At 52.5% G+C, this 12791-nt stretch overlaps 1 protein-coding gene across 5 annotated transcripts in view; it reads right to left on the bottom strand.

Annotated features, from left to right (window-relative positions):
- The window catches only part of Slc39a11 (solute carrier family 39 member 11), a 389080-nt gene that overhangs the window by 271298 nt on the left and 104991 nt on the right, over window positions 1-12791 (bottom strand). For 4 of the 5 annotated variants that reach the window (XM_027946206.2, XM_027946205.2, XM_027946202.2 and 1 more), the window contains one exon: window positions 7610-7768. The exons of the other annotated variant lie outside the window; for it this stretch is intronic. In XM_027946206.2, the coding sequence (XP_027802007.2) occupies window positions 7610-7768 (159 nt within the window). The remainder of the gene's footprint in view (window positions 1-7609; window positions 7769-12791) is intronic. 5 annotated transcript variants of the gene reach the window in all.

Below are 12791 nucleotides of genomic sequence, written 5' to 3' on the forward strand. Positions count from 1 at the left end.
CCCTGGCTCCCAAGTCCACCGCTGTACAGCCTAAGGTCACAGACTGCTCTGAGGGTGTACCAGGGACTCCTGTCCCTGTTCAGCAGACTCCAGTAATGACGGGGGAGTTCAGCCTGCCAGTCAAGAGCAGTCAGGAGAATGACAGAACCACCACAGAACAATCTGGAACCATCTTGCTAAAGGCTCATAATCAGTATCAACAAGGTCAAAGAGAAAAAGTCCTCTGTTACAGGAAAAATAATCAAGTAGCTCATTCCAGTGACCACCATGAGCAGGCTCACGGCTCACAGTGTGTGGCTGGCTGTGACAGATCCGCAGCTCCGAGGCAGAGAAGGAATGCTCGCCCCAGCCACGAGAGAGATGCAGGGTTTGGCCACTTTCAACCTCCCCGAGAGGCATCTTGTTCACTCCTTTCAGGTTCATATTAAAGAAATCTTCAGCCTCCTCAGCCCACCACAGCCCAGGGGAGACCTGGGGTCTGCTCCCACTATGGGTGCAGATCTGGGTTTGCAGGGTGGTCCTTCCCGACTTTCAGAATAAGCAGCACGTCCAGCGTTTCAGTGGAGGCTGGTCTGTGCCAGGAGGTGCGATGGGCACCGTCCCTTCAGAAACAGAAAGTGTGTTGATGACTATGAGTGCGGAAGGAGCTGCCACAGAGGGACGGTGGCTGGGCCATAGGCAACTGTCCCTACGTCCCAGGGATGTCTGTCCAAGGCAGATGGCATCTCAGGACACCTACCATGCAGGGTGTGGTCAGGCATTTGACAAGAAAGACACTCAGCCCCAACCATTCCACTGGAAGGGATAAGAACCCAGTGGCCATTACACCTGGCATCCTGTTTAGAGATGTCACCGATTTGTACATTGAATTCAGAACACCTCAGTCTCCCACAGGTCAAGGTAAGTGGAATCCTCCCATTTCTCTCCCATACAATTCAATAAAGGAGATTTCAGGGACACTGACTGTGATGGGAGACAAAGGGGTAAGGCCCTGACCCCTCCAACCAGCCCTGAGGTTTCAACCAGCAAAAGGAACCTCAGACACAGTTCCACTGAACATCTGTGGAGTGAGGTCCCGATGTCACTCTCGGTGACATCCGTGTAGGAGAGAACGATGCTTTCATTTTCCCGGTGGCTTTAACTAGACCCTTTCTCCCCACAAACTGACATAGCCTTATCTCTGTCCCCAAACTTATTTCCCATTTCTTCCCTGACACCAGAACTTATCAGCTCCCCTAGAACTCTTGCTCCTGGCCACGGGAGCTCTATCAACACTACTCTCACTGGAATAAACGAGAGGGGAGATGCACAACTCAGACATGGCCTGGACTTGCTCTACTAAGTGCTCCTGCACCTGCCGCTCAGGGAGGATCTGGAGGGAGACAGACAGGGTCCCAGCCACCCTGGGAGGAGGGAGCTCAGCTCGGATGCACACCCTGTGGCTTTGCCCTCCCAGCTCAGTGAGCATCGTCACCATGCTACCCTCCCCTGGCTCAAAACAATTCCATGGTAGCTTCTGGACATTTTTTATAAGCAAGTTGCCAAGCTCAAGTGATGGCAAGACGGGACCAGGCATCCAGTCAAACGGGCCTGAAATGAAAAGGTGTCATGACTATGGAGGAGGAATCCAAGTTCTAGGAGGTTCCAACCACACCTGCTCCCATTCAAGAATCCTCACTATGCACAGGGAGCAACAGCAGCCACGAAGCGTTGACGCAGCCTTTGACGGGCCAGCCTTTGACGGGCCAGCCTTTGACGGGCCAGCCTCTACGAAGCCACAACTCCAGCACATGCAGGCACACACGCGTCTGCGTGTTCTTGCCAGTCCCAAGGAGAACCCTGAGGAATGAACACCACTGGCAGAGGTGGGTTTCTGAGCCCTGGTCTAAAGCCAGAGAGCAGGTACTTTCCAGTCCACTGATGGCCAAGCTGCAGATATTAATCCTGCAGCCTCATCAGGCCAGGACTGTGTGCGTGGCTAGCACACAGGGGCACAAACGTGCAGAACAGTGCTCACCACCTGCCCTGGAGAACAGAGCACGTGAGAGAAGAGCAAGAGCTCATGGCACACATCCCTGCTGCCTCCATGGGTGCTCACGATGCTCTCACAGGATAGTCAAGGACCCGATTTTCTCCAAGAATCAAACACTCTTTATCTCAACCCCTTCTCAGGCACTCTGCATACCATCCCATCAGGACCCCAAACAAGCCCTGAGCACCTTCGTAAAAACCACAGGAGGCTACAGAAGGCCTCCAAAGAAACGACCTCAACCATGGCTTCCTCTTGCACCTGGAATAGACACTGGTACCCAGCAGGGCGTGCATACCAGTTTCCCCCAGACACCACTTTGTGAAAGACCTGCTGCTTCATCACATCAAGAGCTCCTGGTTGACAAAGCCCCTGCGGGAGAAGCCTTCCTCAACACCCCCGTCTCCACTGTTGCAAGCTGAAGGCTTACAGTTGGGTGTCCGTTAGCAGGCCTCACCCACTGGGCCAGACCCAGGCAGCCTGCCACTTAGGTGCCAGGGGAGTTGCTGAGGCATCTGACTTTTTGTCAAAATACCCTGTGCCTAAACTGCCAGCCTCCAGTGACATCCCAAAAATGAGGTCCCTTCTTTCCAGTCATCTCTCGATTGTGGTACCGTAAGTGTTAAAAGAAACTGCGAAGCCCTTCTCTTAGGTGGAGTTGTGTCTCCATTTCATGTCAGGGCTCTGGCCACCAGTACCTCAGCACGTCACTCTATTTGGAGACCACGACTTGGAGGAGGTGATTAAGGCAAAATGGTGCTGCTAGCAAAGGCCCTGGTCCAGTCGACCCGGGTCCCCCTAACAAGAAATGACACAAAAAGATAGAGGAAGGTCACGTGAGGACAGAGAAGGTGGCCATCTGCCAACAAGGAGAAAGTCCTCAGAACAACAGCCCTGCCTGCCAGTGCTGGATCTTGGACTTCCCACCTCCAGAAGTGTGAGGAAAGACAGCTGCTGTTGAAGCCACTCTACTTTGCCACACACAGGCTGGCAGCCTGAGCCCATCAACACAGATGTGCAGATAGCTAAGCAAGAGGTCCAACCGCAAAACCACAGCCTTCTTTGCCCTGCAACTGCCCAATCTGCCCCCACCCACCACCCTCTTCTGATGACACAACCATGTCACCACCTAGAAGAACCTGCTATTGCTGAGGCTCCAACCGGCCCAGCAGAATGCCACAGCAAGCCCCGAGTGCAGCTCACAGTGTGAGGCAGAGAGCGCAGCACAGACCTCAACAAAACCCAACTGAGAGGAAGACACTGAAACTGGTGAGCAAGGCCAAATGTCACTCCCCAACAATGCCAAGGGCACCTATCGCCCCACGACCCCCTCCTTCCCTGTAGCTTGTATTTGCCGTTCTCTCTTCCTCAATCCCTCCCCCTTCCCCTCTCACATATTCTTTCATTAAAGATAGAGAAAACCTATGGAGAAGAGGAATACATGCAAACACCCCACCCATGAGGGAAAAAAAAAAAAAATCGCCTCTTGCCACATCTGTCTCTCCAGGTAGCTGTTGTACGTGGCTCCTCAAAGGAGCTCCAGCAGGTCAAATATTGACACAAGCTGGGGCGTATCACAAATGTGGGCACACGCTGTTCCTTCAGGTTTGCAGCGGAGGCACCTTCCTGGCTGTCACACGAGACACACACACAGAACATGCCTGGGGACCCAGGTAACTGGAGGAGGCAGGGGACGAGGCAGAGCCTTGCTAATCCCCTTGCCCCAGGAGCCTGTCCAGGCAGGACTAAGGGCCAGGTCCTCTGGGTCAGCCACAGCCCCGCTGCTACCTCTCAGGCAGCCTTCGGAGATGTCCAATGCCAAGAGAAGGGAGGCAAGGGGAGCACCGGCTTCCCAGGAAGAGGCTGCCAAGGTAGGAAGACGGAAGAAGCCGAGAAAGCAAATAGCACCAACAGACGCAGGCTGCCATTTGTTTTTTCAGAAAACAACAAAATTCCACTTTCAGATGTACATGTGTATATCTGAGCACAGGACAATCGAGCCACTCAAAACAGACACTGGACCAAATGACAGCAAGATGACAGCAGGCTGCACAGACACTAAAACGAATGCACATAAAGACAGCTTAATGTTTTAAAGTAACACAAGAGAGACGAAGGAGGAGCAACTGGGCATAAATGTGCGCATGCACAGGAATGCAGCAGAGGAGGGGGTCCAGAAGGGCCAGGTTCCTGTGGTCGTAAAGTTGATTCACAGTTTGAACAATACAAGTAAATCGGGTCGACTGGTTGGTCGGGGGAGGGGGGGATGGAACAAGATGGATTTTTCACGTAAAATTGTCTCAAACATTTTTATAACGAGATACCTTTTTTTTTTTTGAGTGATACCAATATAGCTAAAAAGAAAGACCCAAGGCCTTGAAGACACATCTCTCCTCCAGTTTGTGGGAAAAATCACTGCTTTAAGCTGAAGGTGCGACTTCCCCCCTACTGTTGCCCTTGAACTTAACACAGAAGCAAAACTGCAAAGATGGTAAAAATGTCCACATCCCCAAATGGCGGCTGGATGTCCAGTCTCTCCCTGAGGCCGTCCTAAGGGGAACACTGGGCTCCGGCTGGCCCCAGCCACACTTGCCACCCAGGCCTGGCAGGGGCAGCTGCTTGCTCCTGCCTCCTCCCCCTCCCACAGCGCCACCACTTGGCAACCCCTCCAGAGATCCCTGCCTGCTCATGCCCCAGTAGCAGCGACTGCAGAAGCACCCTCTCCTCCCTTCCCAGATAAATAATGGACTTTTGTAAGAGCCCAGTTTGGAGAGCAGCTTGATGCATCTGAAGGTAACAAACCACAGTGGCTTCAACCCGACAGGCTGGGGTGCGTGAAACCCTTTTCACGAGTGGTGTTTTGCTTGGGCTCCACAGGGAAACGCCACAGAACAGAGCTGCAGGCAAGGATCTCAGTTGCACGTTAACCATTTCCTTCCCACCAGCCTTGCGTCACTGCCCTTCAACCTGGAATCCATACGCAGGGCCCAGAGGCTCCGATTTCCCAGGTACTGGGCCCTGCGCTCGAGTGGCAAGAGCTCAAAGGTGGGCCCTGCCTCAGAATCCCTCCAGCCAACCTTTCTGCATTTGCCCATCTGTCCAGGTGACGTGAACAGAGTCACTTCCTGTCAAACTGCAAAGCACTGACCCAGGGACCAGAAAGGCCATGCTCCCTGTGGCTGAAATTCTCTGCAAACTGGCCTCCCTTCCTCCCCGGGGCCTCTTCCGAAGGACCGGAGCTACCCAGTCAGAGCTGCAGCCGAAGGCTCCCTGGCTACCTCCTTCACGGTTAGGAGGCCACCGAGAGAGGACAGGCATCCACTCTGCCACAGTGGGGAACGACTGGGAACAGAAAAGATCCTGAACCGAGTTCACCCATGGAACTTCCCACTTCCTCAATTCCAAGATCAGACAACACATTCCAGCCCCCACCCCCCACCCCCCCAGTGGGAGCAACTCGGTGGAGGCCAGACAACCGAGGACCCGGAGCAAACCCATCACCTCCGCCAAGCACCTTCTGCATAACCAAGCTGCCGCCCTTTTCAGACAAATTAATGGTGACGCCAGGGGAAATCTTCAGCCAGCCTCCGAGTGAAGGTCAACAGGCCGTGCTGAGCACGACTCTTTGGACATTTGTATTCAGTGACTGTAGCAATTAGAAATAATGCCTTATCTATTTATGAGACGTCTAAGACAATTCCCCTCCTCACATTAACAATGAGAATTTCTTTTCAAACGTCCTAGAACAGATGTTTACTGGGAAGCTGATCTTTCTGCCAGTTAATGAGGTTCTGGGCCCTAATGGTTATTATGCCCCTTTCCGATTCCTTCCAACATTCAGCCCCGGCTCCCAAGCCATTCCTGATTGTCTATATAATCTATCCAGAACTCTCCCCCAGGAGCCATATTCCAAGAACATATTTAAACAAACATGAACTAAAAGGTTAAAAAAAAAAAGTACCCTGTGTGGTATAAATTGGCCAATGACTATTTACACTGCCCAGAGAAAGCCCCTCTGTTCGCACAGCTGATCAAATATGCCTAACACCAACTGCCACTTCTGCCCTCCACCCCCCAGCCCCAGTAGTAATGACCCATCGTGACTGCAGATGGCCTCCAACAAGACTCCCTCAGGGGCCCAGGTGACAGACACCCAGCGGGGGCTGAGCCGGGCCACTGGGCCAGACTTCTGCCCACTGTTCAGGAGTCGAGGCCACTGGCTACAGGATCTTCCCGCCAGGGTGAGCAGAATGCACCCCATCAGCAAGTTCACATGTAACTAGGGCGGACTTAGCAGAATGTGGCAGCTCCCAGTGAGGGCCCCGGGAAGCCACCGTCACCCCGACACGCTCAAAGGCAAGGAAGCCAAGTGTTCAGGGGGCAGCAACACTGCCATTCAAGCTTCTGATGAAACAAAGGAAAAAGTGACAGATGGTATTTCCTTGGGACACATCGCAGCTGTCCATCCCGTCACCACATCCAACTGACTGGTCCAGAGGACAGCCCTTCTGCCATGTGAGTGATCAGCTTTCATCAGCCCCAGGCCCGGAAGTCAACTTCCTAGGAATTCTGCCTCCTCTTTCTCTGGCTGGGAATTCAAGGCCAGAAAGAAAGCAGTGGCCCAGAAACAGAACTTCCTCCTGGCTGCTGGGGTACACCTCCTCTCACCCTCCACCGTCTGACAGCAGAGGCAGCCTTCGACCTCACCGTCCCCCCTCCAGGGTTCTTGCTGCACCTCTTTCTGGGAGAGCAGGCCCACCCAGCTCAGGGGCCTTCTGCCCACCTCTAGGACTTCTGGGGTACAGTATCTAGAAGGCTGCATGTGCTTAGCTGACATGACTATTGAATCCACGTCTAGACTGGCAGCGCCCGTGTGGCTGTGGGGTTCTAGCCAGTGGCCTGCCATCCCGGTGCAGGGCCTGGCCTTGGCTCCCCTGCTGAGCAGTGCAGGCTCTCCTACAAGCCAGGGCAAGCCCTTTCCAAGCCCAACTCACCAATCCTATTTCAGCAAGTATTTTTTTAAAAAAAATAGTCAGCGTCTTTTTAATTTTTTGGAAAATATTTGAGCTCACAATCCCTCCATGGAGATACCCTCAAATCACAGGGAGGAACAACGGAGCAGTGGGTGGCACAGGTAAGCCCAGACCCAGAGCCCTACGGGACATGTTACCAAAGTCTTAACGCTATAGCTGGGGGTACTGTCGTCTCCTTCATGACATCACAAGCTCACCAGGGGCCAGGACCGCAAAGAGGCAATTCCCTCCTCCCAGGTTCAAGTCCACTGGTGAACGCATCTCACACACACGCCACAGCACGGCAGCAGCCACGGTTTTTAACAGAGTGACATTCAAAATCTGAACCTACCAAAACGCACACAAGGGGGGGATTCGTCATGTTACCAAGAGTATTTTCTCTAAGAAGGACATCACCAATCAGTCCCTCCAAGGCCTGGCTTTCTGTTCCGACCCCACGGGCTACATGGCAGACGCGTCACGGGGTATATCGAGGCGGAACAGAAATAACTCTAGTGCGCCAAGCTCGACGCACCCGACCCGAGCGCCTAAGAAGGCCGGTACTCACCAGGTGACGCATCAGGAGGTCGGCCAGGAAGACGAAAGCCGCTCCGAGCGTGAAACCCACGGCCACCGGGAAGAAGGCGAAGGCCCCAAAGCCCCCAGAGGACGTGGCCATCTCCACCGCTGGGGCCAGGAGAGACCAGTAGGAGGCTGCTAGCATGACCTGCAGAACACAATGAGCCGTTAAACCAGCCCCGAAACTCACCTGCCCGTCTGGCCCCAGCCGAACCCGCCAATCTCACGTGTGTTAGGCCTTCAATCCCAGGTAGTGGGGACTACCCTGACCCAGGAGCCTCCTGGCCTTGATGTGGCAAGAAGGGGTGATGCGGGAGGGTGCACCTATTCAGTGGTTCTCAACCAGGGGTGCTGTTGGGCTCTAAGGGACATCTCACAGTGTCTAGAGACATTTCCAGTCGCCGCACTGGGAGGGCAGGGGAGGGGAGGTTACTGATATCTAGGGCACAGAAGCCACAGGTGCTGGTAAACACGCCACAGCACAAAGCTCAGCCCCCAACAAAGCATTATTTATCCCCAAATGTCAGTAACAACGTCAAGAAATCCTGTTCTAATTGAATACTTCTAAGACGAATTGCTCATTACTTCAGGAGCGTCAACGCGTTATGATCCAGCTGTAAATTATTCCGAGTTCTTCCTTCTGTGGAACTGAAATCTGTCTCCCTTTCATTGCTCCCTATTAGCTCTGTTTTTCTGCTCCCTGGCGCACACCAAAGAAGGTGCCTTTCCTCTGCGATATGTGAAGCTTTGAAACATTTGAAGACCGGCAGTAAATTAATGTCATATTGGCCTCATCAATTTTCTTATCTGTTAAAAAAAAAAGCGAGGAACTAATATTTATTGATCACCACCTATTTCCAGAAACCAAGGCTCATGTTGATATCTTATCATGGCAACAAACCCCAGGAGGTAGATGCTGTCCCCTACTGCTATTTGTCGATAGGGGAAACTGAATCTCAAATAATTTAAGGCAGTTTGCTCCTTTTTTTCATGTGGGCAACGAGGAACAGATCTGGGGAGCCAGCCAAGAAGGACTAGCAAGGTAATTTCAAAGGGTCTCCAGTGCTGATCAAGTTAAAGCCACTACCGTGGCTGTTTATAGATGCTGTGACATCTTCATGGCTGGAGTACCCCCGCCTCCCATAGCAGCTGTACGACTGGCACCACCAACCCGTGGAATGCTCTGCTGAATGGGTTTCTAAAAATTACTTAATTACACCTTGCCTTAAAAAAACACCTGCATCACCATCTCCAAGATAACAGAGTGACGGAACCAGGTACCACAGCAGCAGCAGCCAAGGGCAAATCCACACAGCAATCTGAATTTCCTCCTGCCAGCACCATTCACGTGAAGCCTCTTCAGTGGTTCTCAACCAGGGGTGCTGAGCCAGATTCTCCCCGCAAGTCTTAGTGCCACCCAGAGAAAATTACATCGGCCTCCAAAACACCCAGAAAGAATGCAGACAACGGAGGGCACCCCCTCCCTGGGGCACCCAATCCAGCCCTCTTCCGGAATTGTCTTGCTGGCTTTAGAATCCAACCTTGGTCATTCCCCATCAAAGAGAGCCTGCCCAGGGGACAGGGAGAGAGAACTCTCGTTTCTCTTTAAACTGGACCCACCCACCCGACTCCTCTCCTTGCATGTCTGAGGACCTCCCATACTGTCCCCTCCCAACAACCCTGAAGCCAAGGGATCTAGGCGAAATCACTCTTCCTCAGCTCCCTCCCCCTTCCCACAATGCCACAGCACCCTTATGTCACTTAGGTCCCCAGACTCTGCTTGCTCACCCCCCCCCCCTTGTCAATACCAAGTCCAGCATCTTCTGGATCTCCTTTCTATTCCCCCACATCACCGAGACCAATGCCTCCTCCTGCCCCTACACGCGAGGAACACACGAGGTTCTCACGGACAGTTCTATTCCATGGTACCCCTTAGGGATGTGCCTCTAAGGGGAGGGGGCGGCATGTTGGAATCTAGGATGCTTCCGGCCCCAGATGACGCAGGTGACCCCGTCCCTGGGAGTCACGGTTCTTTACCTTTCTGGTCAAACCCAGGACCCAGTTGGATTTCCTTCATTTCTTTCCCTCACCAGCCTCCTGCCTCCCACCTAAACTGACCAAAGAACCTGGAAATGCTGCTGGGCTGTCCGTCAAAAATGACAGGAGGGCCCCCCAAAAGGCATTTAAGAGGGTATGTGTGGTGGACAAGACGACCACGTTCTGACGCCCAAAACCTACGGGTACTTCATCTCCCACACCAAAAGGGGACTTGCTGGCTCGATTAAATTAGGAACACCACCGAGATGGGGAGATGGATCTGGGTCACCTGCAGGGGGCCAACGTCATCCCAGGGGGTGACAGGCAGAGGGAAGACGTGCTGACTAACCGCAGGGTTGATCCCATTTATATAAAATACCCGGAGTAGACGAACCAGAGAGGGCAACCTGCTGCCTGTGGGGACGGCGGCTGTGGGAAGGGGCACGGCTGCTTGACGGCACGAGGTGTCCTTGGGTGTGACAGAGACATTTGGAAGTCGACGGGAGTGGAGCTTGGGCAACATGGTGCATGTTCTAAACGCCACCCAGTCGGGAACCTTGGAACAGTTCACTTTAGGTCATGGGAATCTTAAGGAAGGAAGAAAGGAGGGAGGGGAAAAGAGCAAGCAAGAAGGGCCGACTCAACCCCGAGCAGACCGTCCACTATGGGGGGGGGGGCAGGGGCGGGCGCAGGTGCTGAGCCCCCAGCCCCGCCACCCCTGCCTGGTCAACAGCTCCACTGTGACAATGCCCAAGTGCCAAGACCCGTCTCGGGCGTCCTTTCTTCCCAGCATCTTCCACCTTTGCCCCAGTCCACGTCTACACCCAGAAAGGGCAGGGTTCAGAATCGGGTCCACACTCGAGTCTCGGCTCTGCCCTTGCTAGCGAGGCAGCCCTGGAAAATCTGAAAAACACCTCTCTCCACAGCCGAGCCTGGCCAACTGAAGATGACGCTAGGGACAGTGCCGTAGGATCAGTCACAGGAGTCGACATGGTGACCACGCCAGCCCAGCAGCTGGCAGGAACAGGGTGGTGACTCACTGCCAGCTTGGACCCTGTCCCTAAGTCTGCTACACCAGCACACCCCTCCTGGCCCACCCGGGGCTTCCCTCTTCCGGGACCCCTGCCCCTCTTGGTGTCCAGACCTGGTAACCACCCAGGACGGGGTCTCTGTGTGCCACACCACCTGCAGAGCCATCTCAGAGCGGATGCACAAGACTGGCTCCTGAGTAAGTTCCCTGTCACCCTCGCTCATGAAGGAGGTGACGGGGGTGGGGAAATCTGAACGCGTGATCAGGAAGTGATTCAACACTCATTTCTGAGTCTCCCGCCTGGATTTTACAGTGACTTTTACTTTCCAAAATAAGTACAATAGACTCACACTCAAATGCCTTCACCCCCGTGACGAACGCTGGCTAATTGTTGAAAATGATGCAGTTTTTCTCGGGTGTGGAGAGAAGTTAACACAGGATTTCCACGACTTCGAGGACAAGCCCCTGAAAGGTCCACTGATAGAATCGCAGACCCTTCTAGTGTTGAGAGGGACTTTCAGAGACGACTGAAGTCCAAGCACTTCACTTAACAGATGGAAAAGCCCAGACCCAGCAAGCTACAGGGGATTTCCCAGAGACCCAGGGCAAGCTGATGCTGTCCCATGCTGACGGCACTGGCCCCAGACCAAATTACCCTTTCTCCCATCCACAGCCTTCAAGAATCTCAAAAATTCTTAAGATTCAGAAGTGAAGACCAGGTTTCATTCCTGTCTCCCTGGACAGCAAGGCCTCCTTGGCCCCAGAGTCTAGGGTGAAGTCAGAACCGTTACTGTCCAAAAGACAGAGGGGAACAAGTGTCGGCAAGGATGCAGTGAAAGGGACCCCACGTGTTGTTGGTAGGATGTAAGTTAGTAAAGGCACCGTGGACAACAATATGGAGGGTCCTCGAAATAATTACAAATGCACATGACCCAGTAATCCCACTGGACATGAAACCAGTCTGTCAAAGAGACATCTGCACCTTCGTGTCTATCGCAGCACTGCTCACAAGAGCCAAGAGATGCAGCCAACCCAAGTGTCCGTCAGCAGGCGGAAGGATCCAGAAAATGCACTACACATGCAGTGGAATACTCTTCAGCCATTGAAAAGGATGAGATCGGGGGCTGGAGCTATAGCTCAGAGGTAGAGCGCCTGCCTCGCATATTTGAGGCCCTGGGTTTGATCCTCAGCACCACATAAGAAAGATATTGTGTCCATCTACGACTATAAAAATATATTAAAAAAGTATGGAATCGTTTCGTTTGCAGCATAGATGGAAATGGAGGACATCATGTTAAATAAAGCCAGAAACAAAGACAAATGTGATATGGTCGTGCATGCAGCCTAAAAGCTATCGTTGTCCAGGCAAAAAATGGATCTGTGGTTACCAGAGACTGGGGAAAGAGGGGACAGCAGGATGGACAGAGGTCAGTCAATAAAGTTACAATTAGCTACGTGGACTAAGCTCAGAGTCACCTAGAATGTGTGTTTCAAAATAGCTAAAAGAGGGGATTTTCAAGGTCTCAAGGAAATGGAGGTATTAAAGTCATAGATATGTTACTCTGATTGATCATGGCATAGTGTATGTATGTATAGAAGTACCACAATCATGTCTAGATTTTAAAAATTAAAGGACCCTGGTCATGCTGACACATGCCTGTAAACACAGCGACTAGGGAGGCTGAGGCAGGAGGCACAAGAGTTAGAGGCCAGTCTTGTCTATTGAGACCCTCTCTCAAAATAAACTAAAAAATGAAAATGAAAACTGAAGTCTGAGATGAATCAACCTCAGCAATAACCAAACATAATTGGTCCCAAGGGCATTCCCCAATATGGTTATAAGAGAACCAGAACTAGAACATTTTGGCAATACATGGTGGTAATGAGCCTATTAAACACTTGCCTCTGGAAGCTACATCAGACCTCACAAATTTCAATCTATTAATAGCTCCTGGCTCCTCAGAAGTAGAGAGGGAAACAAGCAATTAGGAAACTCACAGCACAACCCTCCCAGCAGCACAGCTAGAACTGGAGATTGCAATACAAAACACGCATACGTTATCCTGTCAGCCTCTGAATTCAAGGTGCACCTCCCCCTCCCCAA

This window comes from Marmota flaviventris, chromosome 17, assembly GCF_047511675.1.
Source record: "Marmota flaviventris isolate mMarFla1 chromosome 17, mMarFla1.hap1, whole genome shotgun sequence".
NCBI lineage: Eukaryota > Metazoa > Chordata > Mammalia > Rodentia > Sciuridae > Marmota > Marmota flaviventris.